This window comes from Emys orbicularis, chromosome 13 (genome assembly GCF_028017835.1).
Source record: "Emys orbicularis isolate rEmyOrb1 chromosome 13, rEmyOrb1.hap1, whole genome shotgun sequence".
NCBI classification, from domain to species: Eukaryota; Metazoa; Chordata; order Testudines; family Emydidae; genus Emys; species Emys orbicularis.
Window position 1 is genome coordinate 5,163,256 of NC_088695.1, and position 25,504 is coordinate 5,188,759.

At 49.4% G+C, this 25,504-nt stretch overlaps 1 protein-coding gene across 1 annotated transcript; it reads left to right on the forward strand.

Annotated features, from left to right (window-relative positions):
• The first annotated feature begins 277 nt into the window (after positions 1-277).
• Positions 278-23,697, forward strand: PPP1R10 (protein phosphatase 1 regulatory subunit 10). The gene is made up of 20 exons (XM_065416172.1): positions 278-335; positions 773-1,179; positions 14,381-14,498; positions 15,842-15,928; positions 16,285-16,420; positions 16,579-16,630; positions 16,738-16,815; positions 17,127-17,297; positions 17,562-17,667; positions 18,133-18,242; positions 18,495-18,595; positions 18,750-18,897; positions 19,249-19,404; positions 19,674-19,920; positions 20,445-20,520; positions 20,865-21,062; positions 21,539-21,650; positions 22,102-22,203; positions 22,544-23,059; positions 23,588-23,697. Exons 3-20 carry the CDS (start codon positions 14,392-14,394, stop codon positions 23,695-23,697), a joined length of 2,613 nt encoding a protein of 870 aa, XP_065272244.1. The 5' UTR covers positions 278-335; positions 773-1,179; positions 14,381-14,391.
• Positions 23,698-25,504: the final 1,807 nt, after the last annotated feature.

Below are 25,504 nucleotides of genomic sequence, written 5' to 3' on the forward strand. Positions count from 1 at the left end.
CAAGCCCGGTCACCCCGCCTTTCCCCTTCGCGCACGCGCGCTGGGGCCCCTTCCTAACTGCGTCACAACCGTCGCCGATTTTAAAATTGATTTTCGAGCTTGGATCCCGCTCGCCCATCGAGAGGGGACCCCGGCGGCGTGTTTCGTTAGCGGTTTTAAATCGGTTCTCGAGTAACCGGCCGTTGGGTAAGAGGGAGGAGGGGGAGCGGAGAGGACGGAAGCTTTGTTCTCGCGCCGCAGCGCGAGCCGCAGGGGGGCGGGGCCGGAGGAGGGCGGGGCCGCATATAAAAAGCGCCACTCGCGCGGTGTGCGGCCATTCTGGGGTCTGGTTAGAGGTGAGTACTGAGCTCTTAGGAGCGCTAGGCTGGGGTACAGGGTGGGGGCGGGGGGAGGAGTGGTTTGGGGGGCTGCTGTTAGCCCTTCTGAATGACCTTGATCATTAATAATTTCTGCTGCTAATTAACCCCCTGGGTCTGAGGCAGGGAACTGGGGCTTTTAATTGAAACTGGGCTTCATTTGAACCACGAAACTCCCAAGGGGTGGTTCCCCGATAATCCCCATTTTTGTTCCCAGACCCACCCACCCCCATTGGTCCCACAGATTTGCAAACATTTATAACAGGCCAGATCCCAGCGGTTTAAAAGAAAATCTGAAAAATTACGTTTTTGCCAAATTCTGTATTTTTGTGGTTAAAAATTGGGGGGGGGGGGTGTACCTTTTGTGTCTAAAAATGCTCATTGCGGTGTTTTTTTTTCCTTCTCTTCTGTTCTAGGTTGGTTTGGTCTTGAGACTGGCGTCGAATTTTCTACGAGAAAGAGAAAAATCCCCCCCCACTTGGTCCTTGGAAGACACAAAAAAGCAGCCACCATATTTTCGACCGTCCTTGGGAAGCCGTTCAAATTCTTTGTGACCTGAAGGAAACTGCCACTTAAACATACCAAAAGACCAAACAAAAAATAATTAGCAACAACCTGTCCTGATCCTTTTTTTTAAATCTAGCAACTTTTTGCATCTCTTTATCTCGACAAACCACCAAAAATCCCCAAAAAGTTGCTGTATTTTTTTTAAAGCCATGACCAAAAACAAATCAATTATTTTTTTTCTTTAAAATACACCACTTTAATCAAACAAAAAATTAACAAACCTTGAAGCGCTGTCGACGAGAAAAATTATTGGATAGTAAGTGTCGAATTTTCAACCAACTGACCAAAAAAAAAATTCCTCCTCTGTACCAAAAAGAATTAACGCCAGGAAGAAACCAAAAATGTGTATATAATTGAGAGGAAAGTAGGCTTTGTTTCAAGATGGTTAACCCTTAAAAGTCAGGCATTTTGCAAAATATGAATGCATATTTATAAGGAGTATGATGGTCTCTTAGACAAATCCATCGTCTCCACGAATATGAAGGGTTAATGAGCTCCCACACAAAAGATGGCGGTGTCTGAGCCATAAAGTATCGCTTCTTTGTGTGGGAGACGAGGAAAATGAGCAATCTGTACATAAAGATTGCAGGGTAAGGCTACAAGTGGCAAGGGAAGCCAGAAAGATCTATGGCATTAGACAATGATGGGTTGGTTTAAAAAAATAGTTAACCTTACAGTGATATGTCAAATCCATTTCTATATTTTTAAATTCAATGTAATTGTTAGGTTTTTTGGTGTGATTTTATTTTTTTTAGAACCCGGAGTACCACTTTTAATGTATTTGCATATATATGTAGTAGCTGGGGAGAAAGGGCAATCTTTAAGAATTGGGTGGCAATCTAGAAATAAAGATTGCAAGAGTTGGTTTAAAAAAAAAAAAAAAAAAACTTTAAAATTTTGTTAAAATTCAGTAACTTATTTTTTAAAAGATCAACATGAAAATTGATAACATTTAGACTCCAATTATAACGAAATCTAATGTGCTTTTAAAAATGTGATTCTCGCTTTCTATTTTCCCCTCCCTACTAAAGATGGCGAAGCTGTTTTGTCTCCTTGTCTTTGTTCCTGGCAAGCAGCATTTTTTTTTTTTTTTTTGGCAGGTTGATCCCATTTTTACCCCCCCCCTTTTTTTTGCCCCTCCCATACTTTGGAGGGGGACAAATTCGCGCCCCCCCCCCCCCAATGGTGATGGGGAGATTCTGTAGTGAATCTTCGGCTCACATTAACAAGAATTGGATTCCCCTTTTGTATTTTTAATAGGTGTAGCATTGTAGGATTGAGATTATAGGATACAAAGAGGGGTGTGTGTGTGTGTGTATATATATATTTGGTGGGGGCTGTATTGTTATATGAATTCCCTCTTAATAGATACTGAAGCCTTTTTGTTTGTGTTTTTTTTCCCCCCCTCCCCTCTCCCTTGTGCTTCTAAAATGGCGTCTGCCTCATTTTGTCTCTTCCTGTACAAAAGCGAGAACCCATGGGCAGGGAGGTGATGTAACCAGCTCTGAGCAAACTCCTCCCACCGACTGGCTTGCGTTTGGAGGCATGGGATGGAGGGAATGAGATGCGGGCGGGGGGGGAAGAAGGAGGGGAATGCACCGAGCGCGCGTCCCCCCCCCCTTCCCCTTTCTAAACTGTTCTAACCAAATTCCACTCCTGGCTGTTTCATCTACAGGAATTCTCTAGGTACAAGTTAATATACGAGTACAAAGTATGATCCTAAGTCCACCAGGTTTCTTTCTTTTTATAGGTTTCAACATAACCCCTGAGTTTGGACCTCCGCTCTCTTGTCTGTCTTATCTGGCTGTATTTGTAACTTACCTTGGTTTCTATCCAGCTTCCATGCTCAGTAAAGCAGACGGTCTGCTTTGTCTCCCTCCTACTTTGGGATTTCACTGGTGCCTTGTTTTAGACTTTCTGAAGGGAAGTGGGGGAGCATTCCTTTTGATCAGTTAATGTAATCTGATTTGTTATAACAGATGTGAAATGCTATCACTGGACTCCAAAGGTGCTGTACATAACCCACAAATCTGTTGTGAACGATATTCTGGGGGTGGGAGGGGTGCGTGCATTTTCTCCAGCCACACCACCCCCAAGTGTCTTGTTGGGCAGGGGAAAGGTAAAAAGTCTTGTATTCAATTAATTTGCCACATTCCACAGTGCCATAGTTCCTGTACAATGTACTAGGAAAAGAAGTGATCATTAGGAAAAAAGGGAAGCCCTCATCAAAGGGAGGGGAACAGCCACAATTCACGGGTAAGCAAACCTTTCTGGTATTAATTACATTTCACAACCTTCATTTCTGTTCCAGACCACTTTGCTTATTTCTTTTTGATTCTTCTTCCATTGTCAACTCCGCGCAGTGACAGCGACTGATGCATGCAGAGGCTGTAAGGATATTTTGAGTCTTGATTTAAGAGCTTGCCAATCTGTTAAGACAACTACAAATTTAATTTTTTTAGACTTTGCATTAGAGAGATCTGGTTTCTTTTACCAGAGCCAACCCATTGGATCTGCATGAGCGTCCGATAGCTTTTAACCAAGGAGAGGCTGCTTTTGTGACTGAGATTTTTTTTAACTGCTGGATTTTTTTCTGGACTGTTTCTAACATGAAATGGGACTTCACAAGGCAGATTTTTCAAACCCAGCAGGTGAAATACCTGCTGCAGTGTCCAGTGGTAGCATTTCATGCAATGTAAAGCGATTTCAGCATTTTAGTCTCATGGGGACAACAATATACAGCCTGTAGTGGCCTGATCTTGAAGCATTGAGCTGCAATCCTGTTGAAGTCATTAAGAGTTGTTCTGGGTGCTAAGTTTCTCTCGGGCTTGGGTCTTAACTGCTGTATGTATAGTGCAGGTAGGATGAGGTAAGTTGTATGCAAGCAGCAAATTTAGCAAAGGCCTTGTAGAGATTGTATTGTGCCAGATGGGTGGGTCTGCTTAAGACTGGCACGCTGGGACCATTCGCTGTGTTGCGGTTGCGTCCACTTCTAAATTTCCAAGCGCACAGAAGACTAATGGAGGTGAAATACACTAAATAAGGAAAATAAAAGATCCAGCCAGAGAGGTTGATGAAAGCAGCAATGGCTCTTGCAGCCTCTTAATAGGAATAGAAAATATATTTAATTTTTTGAGAAAAACATTCAATGAGAGGAAAACTTTTTTTTTTTTAACCAAACACTAGGAAATAGACCAGAATCCACTCAGACATTTAAATGGACAAAATCAACTAAGTGAGGGTAAATGTGGGTGAACACACAGTGGGGACTGTCAGTCAGGTAATAGGCCTGCTAAAACTTTCTCTTGCCAGAAGCCTAAAAGATTGCCAAACTAGATTTTTATTCTATGCAGCCAGTGATCTTTATCTAAAGAGAGATCAATAAGGGTTTGGCTAAAGATGGCTTTTAAAAGTATTTTAATACCACACTTTTAAAAAAATCCCAATACATGAAGCTTTTGTACCTTAGTAGCTCTTGACAGGTGTTAAGAGCACCTGACGTTTACTGAAAAAGGAGTGCAGCTTCTGCTAACAGGAATTTTGTTCCAGAAGTCATCTGCTCCTGCTGTCTTTCTTCCCTCACCTTCCTGAAGTTATAATCTCATGGTCTCACTCATGTGGGTGAAGATATGAGATGGGGTTGGAGAAGTAAGACACTGAGATGCTAAAGGTACAAAGATACTGTGCCAGAAGCTGAACCCTTTGCTGTAGCCTAGTAACCTTGACAGTCACTGGCAGGTTCTCTGTCATATTTGAAGCCTCAGTTATGCTGAGACCATATGTGGACAACATATTGTAAAGATAACTTCTGACTTGAGGTAGCTTGGCCTCTTGGTGAAACTCAGTTTAGTGTTTAGACCCCCAGGGGAAATAATTCAGGTGTGAGGAAATCAATAGGTCTCTGAATACATGGGGGTCCAAATCTTTAAATTTAAATATCTGGCTGAATTTAGTCTTGTTTTAACTCTGCTATAGTCACTTCAGTGACTATTTTGCCCTTTCAAAGGGCAGGGGAGTAAGTACTGTGTTTTTTAGAAACAAACTAATCCTAGTTTCCTTGCCATAGGTGGAAGGGGAGGATTATCCTGTTAGAGCACAACGCTGGGAGTCAGGACTCCTGGTCTGTGTCTGGATTTGGGAAAGAGTGTAGATAGTGCCAGAGGATTTGGTGCTTGGGGCTCATGGGTCGTGTGTCTCTTTTGATGGGAGTGTGGTAGTTAGGAAAAGGGGCGGGGGGTCTTTGGGAGTCCGGACTCCTGGATTCTAACGCTCTGGCACTGAAATGGAGACATAAGCAGATAAAGAAAAAGCCACTAGCTCATTTTCCCCTTCCCCATCACTACTGGGGACTGAAGTGGGAAAACACTGTGAGGCTTACTTTGTTGTTGCTAGAGTGCTTTGAGAGCCTCAGCCAGAAGGTGTTACAGAAGGGTTATTCCATCAGGATGGTTTTAATCATGATTTAACTAACAGCTGTTTTTGTAACATTACAGTAACTGGCAGTCCTCAGTCACTCCCAGTGTTAGGGATTAGAATACCAAGTCTTAAAAATCCTTTGTGATATATATTAATAGGATTATAGGATATGAAGATGTCTGTCTTCATTGGAATAAAATCCTGATTTCTATCTCTAAACTGTAAGTACAAAACAACTCTCCCTGTGGTCTCCAGTCATATGGGATCTAACTTCTCAGCTGTACTGGAACACTACTTGCGGAGGGGTTTAAATCCTAATAGATCAGTAGCTGTGCTTTGCTTGTGGTATGTCATCTGTCCTCTGTATCTTTCTATCCCATCCAGACCCTCAAGGCTCTCTATCTGTGCCATGTCCATAGCTGCTTGTAGCCCTCTGGATATGCTTACTTCAGTAAATCCCATCACCCATAGCATTCAGAAATTGACCCAGTCTGTGCAGGATTCCTTTGTCTTTGGAGGCGGGAGCACACAGCTGTCTTTCTCTTAAATTGGCACAGCCGTGTAGTTTTGATGCTCTTTACGTCAATACTGACTGGCTAGATCTTGGCAGTGGATAAATATAAGTTGCTCTGAAGAGAGTCCCTGTTGTATGACCCACTGCTTAAAATCCGCTCCCTGTGTCCTCCTTGGCTTATTATTGCCCATAGGCGCTCTCATTAGCACTGGGAGAAATTAACTAGATCCCTTACAAAGGGGTGAACAACAATTTCAAATCTAACTGGATTAAAAACTTTTCCATCTTTTTCACTCTAGGCTCTCAAGAGATGGAGTTTAAAATACAAGGCTGAAATCGTAACATCTAAAAATGCCTTTATCTGTGTTTAACTTCAGCTCAAACCCAAAGGATATTTTGAAATCTGTCATGGGAAAAAGTTTGGTTACTTCCTCTATTTCTCACAAAGGAGCAAGCTAGTTCATATTTTGTTTCTATTCAATTTCACTTCTGGTTCTCTGCCCTTAAAGCTGCGATGTTTGGGTTGCAAATTGGTGGTTGTTGAATTTTGCTGAACTTGTAAATTTTAGTCTGCTTAAAAAATGTCTTTGTTCTTGTATCCTTTTAAGTGATAGTGAACCAGTTCACTGATTCATGTTCTAGGATAACTTTTTGGCTAAAGTGTGTACCTAATGCTGCTCTTCCCCTTACCAGCTTGACCTGTAATGATTTTTTTCAGAAGGAAGTAATCTATTGACACTCATACATTGACTGTACCTTGTAAATGATGATGCTATTTGTGTATTTACAGAAACTGCCTTTAATGTCGGGTAGAAATATATGTAAGAATATTGCTTAAAAGTTCACATCACTGGAAGCGTTTCTTGCACCATATAAACTGTAGGCCTGATGTTCAGACTCACTGACTTCAGTTGGGATCCTAGATAGTCAGGATTTCTGAACATCCATATTAGGATTTGGCGATGGAAGCTGATATTTATCACACACTCTGTTCTGCAAATACCACAAATTGGTTTCTGCCCTGCTTCAGGACTAGTTCAGCAAATGTTGTCGATGCTTTATTGTTTAACCAGGATTAGAATTAATGCTTGGGAGACTTAAGCCACTCACAGTTGAATCACTACTTTTTTGGTTAAATTCAGAGTGCAGCTGTACTCAGAGAAACAACTCTGTAAAAGGCATTGTGTGGCTTTTTGTCCCTGAACTCTAGATCCTGTTTAGTCAACTGGCAAATAAAAATGGCTTTCTGCCAGCCCTGCAAATTCAGGCTGGGATTCAGTTGTTAAGTTAGGTTCAGTCTTGTTTTCATCAGGAATAGATTGTACAAATTAAGTTCTGCCTTCATTTAACCTGATTTCAGTAAGCTTACCCAGATGTGACTGCAGTTACACTGCCACTCATGGGTGAGCCTAAAATAGAATGTGGCTCACTCCCTTAAAGCCTTTTTGGTTCTCTGGGGCTAACAGGGATCAAATGTGTTATTGTTAAAGTTAGCAGATCTGACTAATATACACACAGGAATCAGAGAAGATGCCTTTAGTTACTTTAAAGAGTAGGGCCATGCCTCAAAGGGTTTTAGACTAGATCACCCATTCCTTTCAGTGGAGGTGAACACCTAACAGACATCCTAGCCAAATGCTTACCTGTTCAGTTATATTGTGCTTACCTTTGATTAGCATTGTGTGCCATAAACAGCTACAGTGCACCACCCCAGAGGTGACTGCATTTCAGGAGCTGGAGTGAAGTGACCGAGCTGTAGCTTGTTTTTCTGGGTAGCCTGCTGTCTGAGAGCAATGTTTGTCTTAAGCCTGCTCCTTCCTATGTCTGGCAGTGGAGTCTAAAGTCAAGCTTGGTTATTTCCATGGCCAGCAGCAGGCCAAATTTTCCAACCAAAAATTCCTTAATTGCAGAAAGCCTAATCTATTGCTCAGTGCCCAGAGCATGTGCAGATCTGAGCATTCAAATGCAATGATTAGTGTTACTTTTAAAAATAAGACACTAATGCCAGAGTATGACTAATACCATAGGATCTGTTTGGGGCGATAGGATGAAAATGGTAAATAGGCAACCATTTTCCATTATGTAAATTTCATATGAGGCATTTGTTCTCCATGAAGCAGGGGTATGTTGACCACACAAGTTTTGGTTTCTCTTCAGCCATTGACACTGCTTTCAAATCAAATGCCCCTGTTGGGGAGGAATGGACGGAGACATGCTGCTCGTGATGTGAACTTCTAGGGTGCATGCAAAACAGATAAACTCTGGGCAAAGTCATGAACATTTTATCTGTTTTTCTAAAGCTTTGCCAGGAGTTTCTGCTAAAACTGTTGACCTAAGATTGCAATTTCCTCAAGATAACAATAGAAAAACTGTTTTCCTATAAAAGCAACTTAAAACTGTTCTTTAAAGTGTGTTTCTCTTCTGAAGCATATTTCTAAAATGGCATCTTGTCAAATCACAGATAATTCCTTTCTCATCTAGCGCTTTTCATCAGTAGATCTCAAAGTGCTTCACAACATTCATAGTCTCTCAACACTTCTGTGAGGTAGAGCAGTGCTATTATCCCTGTTTTACACATGGAGCATGAGGCCTAAGGTCACACAGGAAATCTAGTGGAGTGGGGAATTGCACAGAATTGGGAACCTTAGGTTCTAGTGCTCTAACACTGCACCCATGCTCCCATATTAAGATGTCTGATTGCAGAGCCAGATTTGTTGAGCTCTTGAGACTGAGGACAGAATCAGACCAGCAGAATCTCTCTAATGGAGATGCACAAGTGATTAAAAAAAAAAGTTGCTTATCTGATCCTGGGTTGGGTTTGTAAGGAGCCAGGTAGCAAAAACCTTCCTACATGTATAACCTGACATGCTTGATTTGGGATCATGGACCCACACAATGCCTTTTCAGAGTGGAACGCTATTTCCTTTCTATATACCTGAGCTGGTTGACCCTGCAATAATCCATGTTCAGAGTTTGTAACTTTGTCATGTTGCTTCAAGCCCCTTCCAGTTGAGTGTGGGTCAAGCTATTGGCCCAGAGAGTGGGATCAAACTAGACATGTAGTTGGCTAAAAGTGGACTTCAGTCTAAATTAGGCTTAAATGCATAACTGAAACCTTAAATATGCTTTTTGATGTTTTCAGAGGTGAACTCAAAGGTCTTGCTGGGGTTCTCAAACTGGGGGTGGTGACCCCTCAGGAGGTTATGTGCAGGTCGTGAGCTGTCAGCCTCCACTCCCTGCTTCACCTCCAACATTTATAATAGTGTTAAATGTAAAAAGTGTTTTTAATTTAAAAGTGGGGTCACACTCGGGCCTGCTGTGTGAAAGGGGTCACAGTACAAAAGTTTGAGAATCACTGCTGATGAAGGCTTGAGTTTAGGATAGGGGGTCAGTCGTTTTAGGAGAAAAGATGCCATCTGGTTTGAGGCACAGGACTCCTGGGTTCTAGTTTCATCTCTTGAGCAGGGAGCCTGGGAGTCAGGACTCCTGGGTTCTATTCCTGGCTTGACTACAGACTTCCTGTGTGACCTTGGGTAGATCATATATATATATATATATAGATCTTTATATTTTTGTCTATAAAATGGGAATATTAATTTGGTTCCCTAAAGACACTTTTCTCCCCCACTTTAAGTATATCTAGTTCTTAAAATGCCAGAAACTCCAGGCTTCTGTCCTGGGTGAAGGGACATAAGTACTATAAACAGGTTTAGACCTTCTATTCAAGTGTTAATACCTTGTCTATCACTCTGGTAGGAGTGCATATTGAACATTAATTCAAATGTAAGCTGTAGGGACCAATCCTGAAGTAGGAGCCTTCCATCTGACTTCCAGTTTCTAACCACTGGCTTCACTCCACTTGCTTATTGTACACCCATGTCTAGGTGGAATGCCAAGAAATCTGGAGTTTGGATTTCTCTGGCGCTTAGGGGTATATCTTGTCAAAGTATGAGATTTATGTTTAAGTTCTTACCAAGCCAATTAACTCTTAACAAAACCTTTGCAGTTTGCCTTTTAAACAGATGTTCAAGTTATCTTTAGAGAGACTTGAGCTAAACTTGCCATTAATCTTTTTTAAAAAAGCTTTTAGTAAGTTTCCATGAGTGCTATAAATTCCAGTAAGAGCAAGCATCTCTATCTGTACCATAGGCAACCCCAAATGTGTCTAGCTTTAGCAGTGTGCCAAAGTGAAATTGAATAGAAACACGTCTTACTGCTTGAGCTGAGAAATATTGGAAGTAAATAGCAGAAACAGTAAAGAAAAGAGAGCTAGAATTTTTTTAACTTTCTTTTGATTTTAGTCTTGTTCAGGCAGGGAAGGGGTTGGTAACACAGGAAATTTCTTTTAAATTGTCTAGAAACTGGTGATCTAATATTTGCTCACAGTTGCCGAGGCTATGGCTGTCTTAGTCTTTCCTCTGGTGTCCTTTAGTCAAGTATTGCACTTATCAGAATAGTTGCATATGCTAATACACAGCGGTTGCAGCCTGTCATCTGTGCATATAAATCTGATGCATGTGTAGTCTTTATTAATAGAATTTAAAATCTTTGCTGGGAACCCTGAGCAATGGAAGCTCCCACTCTTCTTTACTATGCCCGGTAGTGCCTTGGGGAATTCACATGCTCGCAGACCTTCCTGCAGCCTCAAGGCAACAAAGTGGAATCCTTATTTGTTATTTTGGTCAATTCTGTGTATTCGTCCTTATCCTGCCAATGAAGCAAAGGGATCTCTTATTTGTAGATCTGTCTAGACTTATAACTGTCTTACGTCTGTATGATTTTATCTCCTACTCTCTCGTAATCATAGTGCCTGGTCTTCCAGCATGGAGTACGATCAGGGCATCTGGTGGGATTTCCCTACTGGGATGAAATTGCCATGGCTAAGTTCTCCTGTGTACATAACTCTGTGTTTGATCTCTTGTGTGGCTGGTGACAGGTGTCGGATTGGCAGCCCTGGAGACTGAAGTCCTCTCTTCACCAGCAAAGCATGTCCAAGCCTGGCAGCGGCACTGCGAGCTTTTTTCCCCTGCCGAAGCGCATTCACCTTGCGTGTGGAGGAGGCCACCTCTGGGGGGTGAGAGGGGAATTCAGTCTCCATGGCCTGTCCCACTCTCTGCCGAGGGCTGCAGGCACAGACTTTTTGGCATGGATGCCTTGCAACTGGACTGACACCCCGTACCCCCCAAACTGATTCCCCCCCAAGCTACCGAACGACCGTCAGCTGGTAACAACTTTCCATCGCTCCCTACTGTCTAGTTTTGCTCCCACTAAACTCCTCTGCCCAGTAAGTGATGGTGGATCTCTGCAGTTAACTTGGAGAGAGACTTTATTGGGGAGGAGTTCACACCAGACCTTGGAAGAGCTGGCTGTGGTTGGATATTTTTCCCCTCCTGCTCGGAGAAAGGACTTTGCTGAAAAGGCAGCGACGAGGGGATCTCTTCCTTCCATGTTGAATCCAGTCTCGATCAGCCTGCCACAGCCAACAAAGTTCTGGAACTCAGCCATGCTGCCCATCTGTGTGTGTGTGTAAATTCTCCCTCCTCGCGCCAATCCCTCTGCTCCCCTAAGCAAAGCTGCATTGGCAGCCTTACACACAGCCCCGCTTGTTTCAGTGCTGGGTCTCGGTGTCTATGCCTCACGCAGCGTATGTGTAACTTACCAATGGGGAGTATGTTGCCTTAGTGTCACTAGTTACCATCGACACTAATCATTCCTTGCTGTACAACATGGGGACTGTTTCCGCCTAGGCAGCTACACTACACTTTCACCCCACCCTCTGAATAAGGGTAACATACAAAGGCAGATCTGTTGTGTGTTGCTGAAGCAGACCCAGCCAGTGCGTCTCTAAGCAACGTCCCAGCCCTGGTCCTGCTTGTCCACTTCTGTTGTAGTTTAACCTGTATTGTGTTACAAGCTTCCCAGATAGGCAGTAGCGTGAGGGCGCATTAACCTAACCACTGCTCTATACTGCAAGCAGTTTTCATTCCAAGGGGTGAGTGCAGTGTCTCCTAGTGGGAACCCCTCTGTGTTCCCTGGGGTGAGAGTTAAGGGGGTGGCTGTTGCCACCATTAAGGAAGGCCGAGCTGTTTAATCTGGGCTGCTGCATCCTAGTCACCTGTAAACTCTGCCATTCCTGTCTGCACCAAAACTCAAAGAAGCCTGTACTAAGGGGAAGAAGTCTCAGTGCTCTCACTGCTCAATTAGTCATTTGTTGCTTATGCATGCTCCACCTTTAAGAGGGACAGCAATAGTGTATTTATGCTTCCCCTCTTCTCTCTTCCCCGCCCCCCCAACTGGGTTGACTGACACAAAATAGCCTGACTTTAAGCCGGAGATTCCTGGTCTCTGCAGTCCTCAAATCCCATTTTCTCTTCTGTAGCGTAGGAGCCTGTGACAGAAATACCACAGTGCCTGAGACTGGGCTCTGGCCCTCATGGTGGGTGTAGGAGGAATGTCTGCCTTGCTTGCTAATTACTTTAAAGGGCCGTGGCCAAGACAATTTCTCCAGTTAGTCTCTTCAAACTGACACTTCTACCTTGCTCCCATGGTGTGGCTGTTCTTGCACTAGGGTCTGAGACAATTTAACTAGCCTGGTCAATTTCACTTTCCCAGTCTGTTTAATTTCTCAGTTCTAGGCAGGGCATGCAATGCCTGGGAGAGGTGTGTGTGTATATCTATGGGTGAAGGTCTCTCTCTTCAATTAAATTAACAAGATTTATGAAAACACTTAAACGGGACAATTTTTAAAATCAAATTTTGGGTGATAAGGCCTTGCCAATGGCCTTTTAACTCCACTCAGAGTCTTATCTGAATCTCCCACTAATTGAACTGAATTTTTTGCTGGCACCAACTCATGCACTTAAGACACACTGTTTACTGTTAGGATATCTACCTTAACCCCTTTACATGCCAGGGATTCACACCATCGTTGGTCTCATTGGGTCTGAACGACCTAACGGAAACGGTGGTGTGATGATGTGTAACATTAACGCTCAAAGTCCTGGCAAACAGGATAATTTATCCATGCATGACTTACTTTGCATCATCCTGACTTTGGGGAGAGAGTCATAACTTTGTATCGGCCGTTTGCCAGTTCCCCTTGAACATTGTTTTCCCAGCATCCACCATGAAAGATCTGGTGTAACATACAGAGAAGAGAGCTCTGTCTCAACCTAACCCTTTCCCCTTAATATATATACTTTTTTCCTCCTCTGGCAAACCTAAGAACCAGTTGAACAATAAAGCCAAACAGATTAGATTTCCCCTACCATGGTTGTTGAAACTAATCCGCTTGTTTCAGGGTGCCTTCCGTATCGGGATGCTGTGAAGAATTGCATGAAGGAACAACTTGGCAGAGTGTTTTCCCGTTGCCTTGCTTTTGTGTCCTCTGCATTTTTTGTGTGGATCTGTTGAATTTTTGCTGTTTAAACATGTACCTGTAACTTGGTGCATTACATTTCCTAAAAACCAAATAAACTTGTTATTTACAATTTGTAACTTGTGGATGTTGGAAGTGTTATGGAGGCAAATTAATAATAAAAAAAAGTTAATCTTTTTTTAATGGCATAGCCCAAAATACTTCCTGTTGATTATTTTTATGTCTGGGTGTTTTTTTTTGTTTTTTTGTTCCAATCCAGGCGCCTCTATTTTAAAAAGAACATTTCTTTAGTAACACAGAAGGTTTACTTCTGCAATGGCTCTAACAAATGAGATTCCAACACAACCCACTGCCCTCACTCAAGTAGAACCTTTTTCTTTAGTATGTAGGTAATCAAATTTAGACTGAAACTTACAGCTGCTGATGTATTTTAGGCCCCATTCTCATAAACAACATTGCATCTCAAGTCAATATTAGCTTTGGTTATCTCTGTAAACCACTGAATATTACAAGGTTTAGACCCACACCTCTCTTCTGATCAAGGTCTATTTGGGTATAAATTCTTTAGTGTGCAATAACTCCTAAACTAAAAATTAGTCTCAGAAAAACATCAGCATTCTCCTCTGTGGTTTGTCTAAAAAGAATATCGACTTGAAAACACTATTGTGTGTTCACATTTCAATAAATGGTATCTTGCCATAAACTTGTTAGTCTCAAGGTGGTTGAGTGGGAAAGCCCTTAGTGAAGATACTCCCTGCTCTGGATTTTCCCCAATTGGCTGTCCCTTTGTCCTGTTTATTTCCCAGAAGCTTGGGGGATACTTGATCATAGAGGAGACAGGTTGGCAAAGAAATAAACCTCGAGTTCAGATCCATCCTGGTTAAGGCCCTAGGTAGATACATAGATATGTGCGTATGTAACGGCGAGTGTGCGGTTAGGGGAAAGAATTCTAGTTTTCAAATGCTGGGAACTGATGATCTTTGCCAAGTGGGTTCTCTCTTGACTGGTGGCAACAATAGGATAATACTTTGTACTTGTATAGTATCTGTACCCTTCCTGATCAAGTTTGGATTCCACTTATCAGTGCAATGATATCTCTGTGCTCTTTGCTGAGAGTAACCCCTTTTTTTTCTTTCTTTCTTGCCTCAGAACTGTCCATCATGGGCTCTGGACCAATCGATCCTCATGAACTCCTAAAAGGATTAGATTGCTTCCTGGGGAGAGATGGAGAAGTCAAAAATACAGAAGGGGTCACCAAGATTTTCAAGTAAGTCTCCAGTTTAAATGTGTGGTTTGAAGAATTTTTAGCATGGCAGGACACAATGTAGCAAAACCTCAGTTTCCCAGAGCAGAAGTAAGCAGCTGGTGCTGTGTGAAAATGACCCATCAGAGCAAAGGTGTTTGTTTGTTTTAAAGTAGCAGCCGTGTTAGTCTGTATCCGCAAAAAGAACAGGAGTACTTGTGGCACCTTAGAGACTAACCAATTTTTTAGAGCATAAGCTTTTGTGGGCCAAAAGTACTCCTGTTCGTTTTAAGTCTTTTCCCTTCCTATTTATTTATTTATTAAATGCTGATCTGCTTGTATGATGGCTAGCATTAAAGTTGTTGGGGTTTTTTAAGGCAGTTTAGGGGTTTTAGTCATGCAGAGGCCAGATTCTCAGCTGGTGTGCATCAAAGTAGCTCCACTGGAGTCTCCTAGAACTGGAAGGGACCTTGAAAGGTCATCGAGTCCAGCCCCCTGCCTTCACTAGCAGGACCAAGTACTGATTTTTGCCCCAGTCAATGGAGCTGCCCTGGTTTAAACCACCTGGGGGATCTGGCCCCATTGACCCCAGTGGAACCACAGCTGACTTGCACCAGGTGGGGAGTTGGCCTTGGGTTCCATCATCTTCAATGGAAGTTGTGCATCCAAATCCCCTAGGCTGCTTTGGAAACATCAGCCTTGCCTCTCTTGTAACTCCATCCCCTTCTTTCAGAAATGCATCCAGTCCTCTTCCTAAATGTTCTTTGATCCTGGATCTCAGTGGAAGTCCCTTCTGCAGGTTGCTTGAAGGCATTTCAGTGTATTCCAAGCACGCCTAGCAGTCATTCCCAAAGCTCTCCCACAACTGCCTTGTTCTTCAGGGTGTGGACGAGGCATTGGGCAGCTATAACTGCCCTATAAAATATTTAACCCCCCACCCCCTCAAAAACCCCTCTCCAATTATAGGGGTGTGTGTGACGTTTGCAGAACATTTTAATCTTGGGCTAGATCCTCAACTGGAGTAAATTAGTGAGGCTTCCGAATTTAATGAGAATCCCATCCACTCTGAGCCAGCTATTGCCCCTGGCTGGGGCTTGATTAGAGCCAGTGCCCGCTGGAGCAGAAAAGCCTCATTCCCATCCCCTCTCAGCCAGTCAGTCCCCCACCAGCGGGGGACCAGATTGGAGCCAGTGCACCACAGAGGGGAAAGAAGCCATATGCTGTTCCCACATGAGTCCTGTTAATCCTTCTTCTTGGCCCCCAAGCCTACGGAGTCTGATTTCGTGGCAGTTTTTTTGCCATGTGCTCTGATCTCTCTGTACTGCATCAGCTCAGCTTCTCTTTCGTCTCTCCCTTCCTGCTTGCAGTCTAATGAAAGACGCACAGAAAATGGTCAGTCGCTGCATCTACCTGAACATCCTGTTGCAGACCCGGGCGCAAGACATCCTGGCAAAGTAAGAGTCGTGGAGGGTTCCTTACAGAGAGTGGGGCCTGGGAGTCGGGTTATCCCTAGCTCTGGGAGGGAAGTGGGGTCTAGTGGGTTAGAGAAGGGGGAGCTGGGAGTCAGGACTCCTGGGTTCTCTTCCCAGCTCTGCCACTCACTGTATGACCATGGTTGGGTGTCTTTTCCTCTGAGCTGCAAAGTGATTTCTCAGGAAGGTTATGGGGTTTTAGTGACCCATCTCTGGCAGGTGCTTGGAGATCAATCCTAGGCTGTAAGGAGTAGACAGAGACGGTACAAAGTTCGGCTGTAGCCCATGGCGGGGGAAAGGTATGACACCAGCACTGACTGGCTCCACTCTCGTCCCAGGTTCATCCGGGTCGGGGGTTACAAACTTCTCAACACTTGGCTCACCAGCTCCAAGGCATCCAGCAATGTGCCCCTGCTGCAGCAGATCCTGCTCACGCTGCAGCACCTGCCCCTCACTGTGGATCACCTGAAGCAAGTGAGTAAAGCTGCTGGTGCCCTCCCTTCTCAGTCAGTGCTGACCCAGTGGCCCAGTGCGGCGCTAGGGGGCTCTGTGCTGCAGGGAACAAGGTGGGGACGCTGTCCCTTGCGGTCAATGCTGACCCTAACTCTCTGTCCCTCTCTGATCTCTTCCAGAACAACACAGCGAAACTGGTGAAGCAGCTTAGCAAGTCGAGCGAGGACGAAGGTAAGAGACCGCCCTGTTGCGTGCATGTGCACAGTGCCTCTCCTCCTGTCTGCTGGATCTCGGTGCGAGCTGCCCTGCTCTAACCTCTGTCCTCTCTCCCCTTCCAGAGCTCCGCAGACTGGCCTCCATCCTCGTCAGCGACTGGATGGGCGTCATCCGCTCCCAGAGCAGCGCGCAGCCTGCGGGTGAGTCCCGCCCCTGAAACATGCGTAGGAGACCTTGATTGAAATGATGGGGCCCCAGACATCCTAGCCCGGGCCCCTTGGCCCACTAATGGGCACTTCCCCCTCCCCGCAGCATCCTGGGTCTGGCCTCTCTTGCCATGGGATCCCTGCCACTCTACTGCTCAGTGGCTCCTCCCATAATACACTTCTCGCGTCCAGACGTGGGCAGGCTGCGGGCCTGGAGCCTGAGGGTGGAGGAGCTGTTGTGGTGGCATCTTCCTTTGGGATTTGAACCCCCCAGGAGCCTAACCCTCCCCTCCCCTTCCCTGCAGAGCGAGACAAGAAAAAGCGGAAGGAGGAGAGTAAGGGCAAAGCACCTGTCCAGGAGAAGCCTCAGGAGGCCAAGGCAGAAGCCAAGGCTGAGGAGACGCCGGAGAAGAAGAAAGAGAAGCCAAAATCGCCACGCACCACGGCGCCCAGCCACGCCAAGTTCCGCTCCACTGGTGGGTACTGGGAGGGGCATCTCTCTACTCCCAGGGGGAGTAATCGGCCTAATCGAGGGCAGCAAACTAAGAGGCCTTGGGTGGGATTCTGTATGGCTGTTCCCCAGTTGTCGCACCCCAGAGTTGGCATTTCTGTATTTCTCCACTGGGTGACCGATCCCAGCATAAACATCCTTTGGGATCCTTGCAGATGAGGTACTATGGAAATGTGTGGGGCTTATCCCCTTGCTGTATTCTGCTAACCTGAGCTCCGCTTTGCTGTAGGGTTGGAATTGGAGACTCCCTCACTGGTTCCTCTAAAGAAGAACCCCAACGCTGTAGTGGTGTCTGAAAAATACAACCTGAAGCCGATGCCGATAAAGAGACAGAGGTAGGTGTGAGCATCCCCCCTTGCTCTGGGGAAAGCGTCCCGACCTTGCGCCTGTGGCTTCCTCTGTCTGCCTCACCTTTACACTCTGTTCCTCAGTCCTGAGAAGCACTCTGTGTGGAACTGGGAGGCAGGACTCCTGGGTTCTATCCCTGGCTCTTGGGAGGGGAGTGGGGTCTAGTGGTTAGAGCGCTGGGGGCTGGGAGGCAGGACTGAGTGCTGATGGGATTTGCCCGAGGCCCTGTGTGTAGTACGGGCCCGGCATTGGTAACCTTCCCCAAGCCGCCCCTGCTTGCCCCTTCAGCCCCCTGCAAAGCAGCTCTAGGGTTGTGTGTGCTTCCTGTGCTCTTCACGCCATATCGCAATGTGATCTGGGCTTGCCTGCTCCTTGCTCAGGGCAGCATCTGATCCCTTTCCTGGGCCGTGGCCTCAGCGTCTCAGTACCATGTCTCCTTTTCCCTCTCACAGCACGTCCGCCCCCTCTGGAGACAACCCACCAGTAGAGAAGAAATACAAACCTCTGAACACCACCCCCAACAGCACCAAGGAAATCAAAGTCAAGATCATCCCTGCGCAACGTGAGTACATTGAGGCCCTGGTAGTCAGGATGCCTGGGTTCGGTCCTCAGCAGTGGGCGGGGAGTGGAGTCTAGTTGTTGAGAATAGCGGGGTTGCAGGGGTGGGGCTGAGAGTCAGGACTCCTGGGTTCTTATCCCTGGCTCTGGGAGGGGAGTGGGGTGTAGCATGGCGGAGGGGCAGGATAACACGTGAAGTTGCAGGTGCTTGGAGCTTTCAGTTTGCGTAACCTCTTTCATTCCCCCCTCTCTGCAGCAATGGAGGGCTTGGGCTTCCTCGATGCCCTTAACTCTGCCCCCATCCCGGGGATCAAGATCAAAAAGAAAAAGAAAGTCTTGTCTCCTACGGCAGCCAAGGTACAAACGCCTCAAGGTGGGGAATGGGGGCTGGGAGGCAGGACCCCTGGGTTCTGATGTCAGCAATGAGAGGGAAGTGCAGTCTGGTGCAGGGGCTGGGAGTCATTGGTTCACTTCCCATTACACTGATCCCACATTTCTCTCTGTGTCCCAGGCGAGCCCGTTTGAAGGGAAGCCAGCCCCAGAAGCGAGCACTGCTAAACCATCCTCACCAGAACCCGCTACTGCATCCGAGCCGATGGAGGTGGATCGGCCCGGTACTCCTGTGCCAGCAGTAGAGGTCCCAGAGCTGATGGAGACCGGTAAGGATGGGGAAGGCGTTGGAGCCAACGGGTTCTATTGTGCTAACCCTGGGTGGGTGGTAGGTGTCAGCCCAACATCCTGGCTGTGTTGGATCAGACCTGATGTTGCCACCCAGGAGGCCATAAAACCCCATAATGCATGTGGCCGGGTGTGCCAGGTCAGCTGGGATACAGCTGCCTTGGCCGGGGTGGGGGTAGCCCCGTGTCAGCTTAACAGTGGGGCTGGGAGGGCTGTCTTCACCTGGGGGTCCTGGGTTGGGCTCAGGAGGCATTGGCGCCGGTTGTTAGATCCAGGCTCCGTGGGTGGATGTTTGTCTGATCGCTGAGCCGCTCTGTGTCCCGTCCCCGCAGCCTCGTCCGAGCAGAACTCAGATGCCAAGCCGTCCGAGAGCGCCGCTGACTCCACGCGGCTTACCAAGAAGGGCAAGAAGAAGAAGACAGTGACTTGGCCTGAAGAGAGCAAGCTGCGGGAGTACTTCTACTTCGAGCTGGACGAGACTGAGCGAGGTGAGTACTGGGGTGGGGGCCTTTCTCTCTGGGGTCACCAGCTCCCATCCGGCACTTGGGGTATAGGACATGGGGCCTTTCCCTCTGGGGGTGCCTGCTCTGCTCCAGCACCTGGGGACTACCTGGCTTCTCCAGGTGGGAAAAGGGATACAAGGCCTTTGAACTCCTATTATGGAGTGGGGGTGTCGCACCCTTCCTATCAGCTGGACGGCAGAGGCCTGTCTGTCCCCTGACTAAACCCCTCCCCGTTTCTTCTCCTCCCCCGGCAGTCAACGTGAACAAGATCAAGGACTTTGGCGAGGCAGCCAAGCGGGAGATGCTGAAGGACCGGCACGCCTTCGAGACGGCGCGCCGGCTCAGCCACGATGCCATGGAAGAGAAGGTGCCCTGGGTTTATCCCAAGCTCATCGACCTGCCTAGCCCCCTGGTGCAGCCGGGCAGCGGCAGCCGCGAGAAGTTCACCCAGGCCGAGAGGGAGAAGGGCATCCTGCAGGAGATCTTCCTCTCCAAGGAGAGGTGGGTGTGGCCCTGGGGGGCAGGGCGAGGGGTTGGAAGGATACTGGGGGTTCAGGCCGGGGCACCATTTCCCAGTTGCACAATGTAGGCTCTTTGTCCCCCCCCTAATGGCTGCACTGTGCAACAGCCAGTGTGTTAAATTTAAGGCCGCCTACCTGAATCCAGCATGGCTCTGCCCTCTCTAGCGGCATATGAGCCGGCTGCTGCCTCTGAGCCTGTCGACCTGGTTGTTTGACTCAAGGAAACACAGACCCTGTTTTCAGCTCCAGAGGGCCCAGCAGATGACACCACCAGGGGCCTCTCCAGGTTGCTGGGCACCAGGATGCCCCTCTGACCCTTCTGTCTTTGCTTCCCATGGCTGGTAGATGCTGGGTGGGTGTGTGGACCAGGCCTGTGAGGCCGTGCTGGGAGCTAAGGGGTGGGGAAGTGGGGAGGCATCAGGCTGTGCTGAGAGCCCCATCAATGGGGGGCTACGACCACATGTCTCGGTGCTGATTTGTGACCAGCATCTCTCCTCTCCGCAGCGTTCCAGACAGTCCCCACGAACCCGACCCGGAGTCTTATGAACCCCTGCCGCCCAAACTCATCCCGCTCGATGAGGTACGTCTGGCTCAGGGCCCCGGGTTCTCCACCCTGCTTTGGGGGACAGAAGGAGGGGGCCTGTTGGGGTAGAGCAGGGGGATTGGTAGTCAGGACTCCTGGGTTCGCTCCTCACTGTGGAAGGGGTCTAGGGGTTAGAGCAGAGGGTTCATTTCCCAGCTCCCTGGGGGCCCCTCCCCGCTCTGTGCGTCTCTGTCTCCCCTGTATAAACAGGGATGGGCTAGAGAAGGGCAAAGGCCCGGGAACCTGAGTGCCCAGCCGCGACCCCCAGCCCCTGAGGCTGGGGCGTCCTCCCCGCCCTCAGCCCATCCTGACTCCAGTGTCTCCTCTGTCCCCTCTCTCAGGAATGCACCATGGACGAGGCCGCCTACCAGGAAGGACTCGACCCGGCCGCCGCCTCGCAGTCTCCCGACGGAGCCGGGGCCTCCAAGCTGCCCCCAGTGCTGGCCAACCTGATGGGGAGCATGGGGGCCGGCAAGAGCCCTCAGGGTCCCAACCCCAGCTCCTCCATGAACGTGCAGGAGATCCTCACCTCCATCATGGTAATTGGAGCTGCTGCGTAGCCTGACTGACCCTATAGGCTCCCCGTAGTGGGAGGGTCCAGCACCAAAAGGGTAAACTCTGCACTGCTCTGTGGGTGGGGCCTCCCTGGCCCATCTTCCCCCAGAGCAGACCATCACTTCCCCCCTGCCACCCCACCACTGCTGGAGTGGACCATTGGCCTGCCTCTAGCTTGGTTGAAGGTCCAGCGTTTTAGCGGGAAGGGGAAACTCGGACAGTGCACCAGCTGAGCAATAGTTGGGGTGGGGGGGTGCATGGGAGAGTGGGACTCTTTCCTATCACTCCATTCCCCCAAAGCGGTTGGGTCAAGCCAGCCCCTGGCTCCAGCTAGAGGGGTTAATGGACTAGCACAGCGCCCTAGAGTTAGAGGTCAGAGAGAGCTGAGGGGGTGTAGTGTGTGTGGGGGAGAGGAGGGACACTGTCTAACCCTGCCCCCCCCCCCCCCTTCCCTACACAGGGCGGGCCCAACAACCACAAGACGGAGGAGCTAATGAAGCAGCCGGATTACTCGGACAAAATCAAACACTTGCTTGGCAACCTCCAGACACAGCCCCCAGGGCCCTCAGGAGGTAAGAGACCTGTGGGGGGGCACTGACCCTGTTCCCACCTCCCGCTCCTAGGAGAAAATCATGTCCTGCCGGTCGCCTTCTGGCTTCTCTTTCTTTGCCTTGTCTGTCTGTCTCGATGGGGCGCCTGGGACTTAGAACCTACAACTCTAGGGGCTCTGGCAGGCGGGTAATCCGAAGGACGTGACCTTGCTCGGTTCGAAAGGCTGGGGCCAGGGGATTGCTGGTGCACCCAGCATCCTGATGATATCGTGGGTGTGCGAGTGCATGTCTGTGTGATTTCCTCCTCTGGGGGTTCCAGGAGAGGTGGCCATGTAAACATGTCCTGGGTTAGGATTGGAGGTTGCTGTGAAGGGATGGGAAGTGGATCCCCCTATTCCTCTCTTCCCTCCCCTCCCCCCCCCATTGTAACCCCATTGGCTGTATTTGACCCCTCTGCTCTCTTGTCTTCCAGTGCCCCACGGGCTGCTGGGCCCAGGGCCTCTCGCCAATGGATTCCCACCTGGACCAAAGAACATGCAGCATTTCCCTCCCGGGGGGCCAGGACCTATGCCTGGTAAGCAGGGAGCTACCATCTTCTGGGGGTGGGGCGGGACTGTCAGACCTTCAGCTGGAGTGTGCCAGAGTCAGTAGGGCCTGCTAAACCCCAGTGCAGTGCTAGGAGGCGCTGTGCTGCGGGGAGTGGGGTAGAGGCTCAGTAGGGGACACTGCCCTGGAAGGCAGTGCTGGCGCCAATTCCCCAGTGCGGTGCTAGGGGGTGCTGTGCTGCAGGATGGGGGGCTCAGTAAGGGGCACTGTGTGTCATGGAGCAGGGTGGGCGTTCGGCAGCAGGTGTTTTTCTGCCCTGGGTGCTCAGACGAGGGGTCTCTAACCTTTGTGCCTCTCTCTCTCCCTAGGTCCCCATGGTGGCCCTGGGGGTCCCAACATGCCCCCAGGTCCCGGCATGCCTGGCGGGCCCAGGATGATGGGTCCTCCCCCTCCCCAGCGAGGCGAGTTCTGGGATCCCCCTGACGGCGGCATGCGGGGAAACCCCCACGGGGGTATGCGAGGGGGTGGCCCTGGCCCGGGGCCTGGCCCAGGCCCTTTCCACCGGGGGCGAGGCGGAGAGCCCCCCTTCCGGGGGCGAGGAGGAGGTGGGCGCAGTGGCGGCCCCCCCAATGGCAGAGGCGGGCCCCCTAACAACGGCATGGGTGGAGGAGGTGGCCACGGCGGCGGCGGCCACGGCGGAGGCCACGGAGGCCATGGTGGAGGCCACGGCAGGGGCCACGGCGGCCATGGTGGGGGCCACGGAGGCGGCGGCGGCCATGGTGGAGGCCACGGAGGCGGCGGTCATGGCGGTGGCCACGGAGGAGATCACGGCAGAGGCCACCCAGGGGATCATGGCCGGGGTCATGGTGGAGGCCACGGAGGAGGTAATTGCAGGGGGCTTGGCTTGCCCTCTAGGGGGAGCAGAGGGCCATGGCTTTGGAATGGCCCTGCCCCTATGTGGGAGGGGCCTGTGAGTGCTCCCTCCCCTCCCCCGTTTTTATCCAGCAGGTGGCGAGGGCCAATGGGGGAGACCCAGCATGCATTGCACCCATTCGATCCTGCAGGCCCCGCTCCTTGGGGGCGGGGCCCAGACTGGCAGAGACCACCTATGGGCCTGTGAGAACAAGGGAGACCGTTTCAGCTGCAGCATTGCATGCTGGGAGCTGTAGTCTGCTCTTGGTGGCACAAGTGGAGCATTGCATGCTGGGAGCTATAGTCAGCTCCTGGCGGGCCAGTTACAGTGAAGCATTGCATGCTGGGAGCTTTAATCTATGCTCCTGGCAGTCTGGGTTAGGGTGGAGTGTTGCATGCTAGGAGCTGTAGTCTCTCCCCCATCCCCTGCCCTGCTCTGCCACCCCTCTGGCCGTGCCCCGCCGCCGTGGCTGACCTGCGCCCCGTTTTCTCTCACGCAGACATGTCGAGCCGCCCCGTGTGTCGCCACTTCATGTTGAAAGGCAGCTGCAGGTACGAGAACAACTGTGCCTTCTACCATCCCGGAGTGAACGGGCCGCCCCTGCCGTAGCGCCTGGGGCCCTCCCCCCACCCCGCCGACGCCCCGTGAAACCGCCCAACACAGCCGCCCCCGCTTCATGGACTCTGGGGTGCCTGCTGTCGGACTTGGGCTGCATCCACCACTTATGGCTTCTGTGAGGCCTTGTAACGCCCAGGGGAGGGAAGGAGCAACCCCCCCTGACGGCTGCTGCTACTGAGGAACCACTGCGGGGGGAATTCCCCCCGCCACTCCGCTCCCTCCTGTGTCGTTTCAACCTGATGGAGGCGCTGATGGGACCTGACTCCGCGCCCCCCCTGACTTTTTGCAAGCACAAGAGCCGCCGCCTGCTCTGGGACCTGGGGGCAAGGGGGGCAAAGCGGGTTGTTACCACTGTGTATATCTCTGTGGAACCAGCAAAGGTGTAAAGGGGGGGTTGCCTAGCTGCCCCACCCAGCTCCGGGCTGTGATCTGTTCGCGCATTTGCCTGCTGCAGACCTACTCTGAAGACATTTTGCCTGGGGAGCCTTGGCCCTGAGGAGCAGCCGGCCACACTGCTCGGCTCCCCCAGAAATACTGCCCTCGGGCACGTGGTCCGGAGACTTCTCCCTCCATCTGGCAGCAGCAGGATACCAATCCTTCGGTTGGGGAGGAAAGAGGTCCCTTAACCACTGCCCCCCACCCACTGAGCAAAGGGGGTGCTTAACTCCACTTCCTCAATGGGGTCATCCCCCCCACGTGCGTGAGAACAAGTGGGATCAGAGCTCCTCCCCTTGCTGTAAATACCCATCCCCACCCCGCCGACTGCGGACACGCGACTCCCCTTGGTGCTAGTGAGTCGTTGGGGGGTGGGGGGGGCGTGAAGCTGTTTTCTGTGAAAACGGACTGACTTTATCGCTGTTGGCATCTGGGGGCTTGGTTTGTTTCCTTTCCATTGTTTTATTTTTTTACGGTCTCTCCCTGAGACATGGACTGTCCTCCCCCCCACCCACCCCCACTGGTGCAGCCTCCCCCTTTTGTTTTGTATATTTTGTACATTAGTAATAAACATGGTGATTAAAAAATGGATCATCTAATTTAACCTTGGTGTCTGTGCTGGCTGTGTGGGGAAGGGGCCATCTCTGCATCTGTACAGCCGACGCCCCGTGAAACACTGTACAGCGCCTGGCATGGCAGGGTTAAGGTCTGTGGCTGGAGCCCGTGAGCACTGCTGCAGTACAGAGATAGAAGCCACAGCAGGGCGGCACCTGTCTCTGATCGCTTCATTTCGCCACTGAAATAGGAATGAGCCAAACCCCTGTCAGATGCTCAGGGGAGACATTTCCTCGTTCCTACAGTCCTGCTGATGGCTGGGACGCAGCAGGGTCCTGGGAGTTGGACTCAGATTCCACTGGCTAGAATCCCTCAATCCACCCTGACTTGGTACAGCGCTTGGAACGCTGGGATACCTACCCAGGGTGCAATGCAAGCAAAACTGGTAAAGTTGCCCAACGCTTTCCTTTACAAGCCCTTGTGTTCAGTTGCTTATAACTTTGCTATGCATCATCCATTTGGGCTGAAACTTTCAACACTACGTGTCTGCCTTGGGTTGAATATTTGGGAGAAATTTCAGCCGTTTCCAAGAATGAGGCTAAGGAAAAGCACCTTATTTTATGCAAGCTAAAAGGTTCTGGTGACCATGTCTTTGAGAAGTTCTGTTCTCCCCATGTTTCAGAGCAGGGACTCAAAACTGGGCAAGGGCGTAGCCTGTGTGTCAAGGCTGATGTGCTTTTAGCCATCCCTGGGAAAATTTTGCCTACATTTGGCCACATCATAATCCTTTGAAAAATTGTGCTTTGCA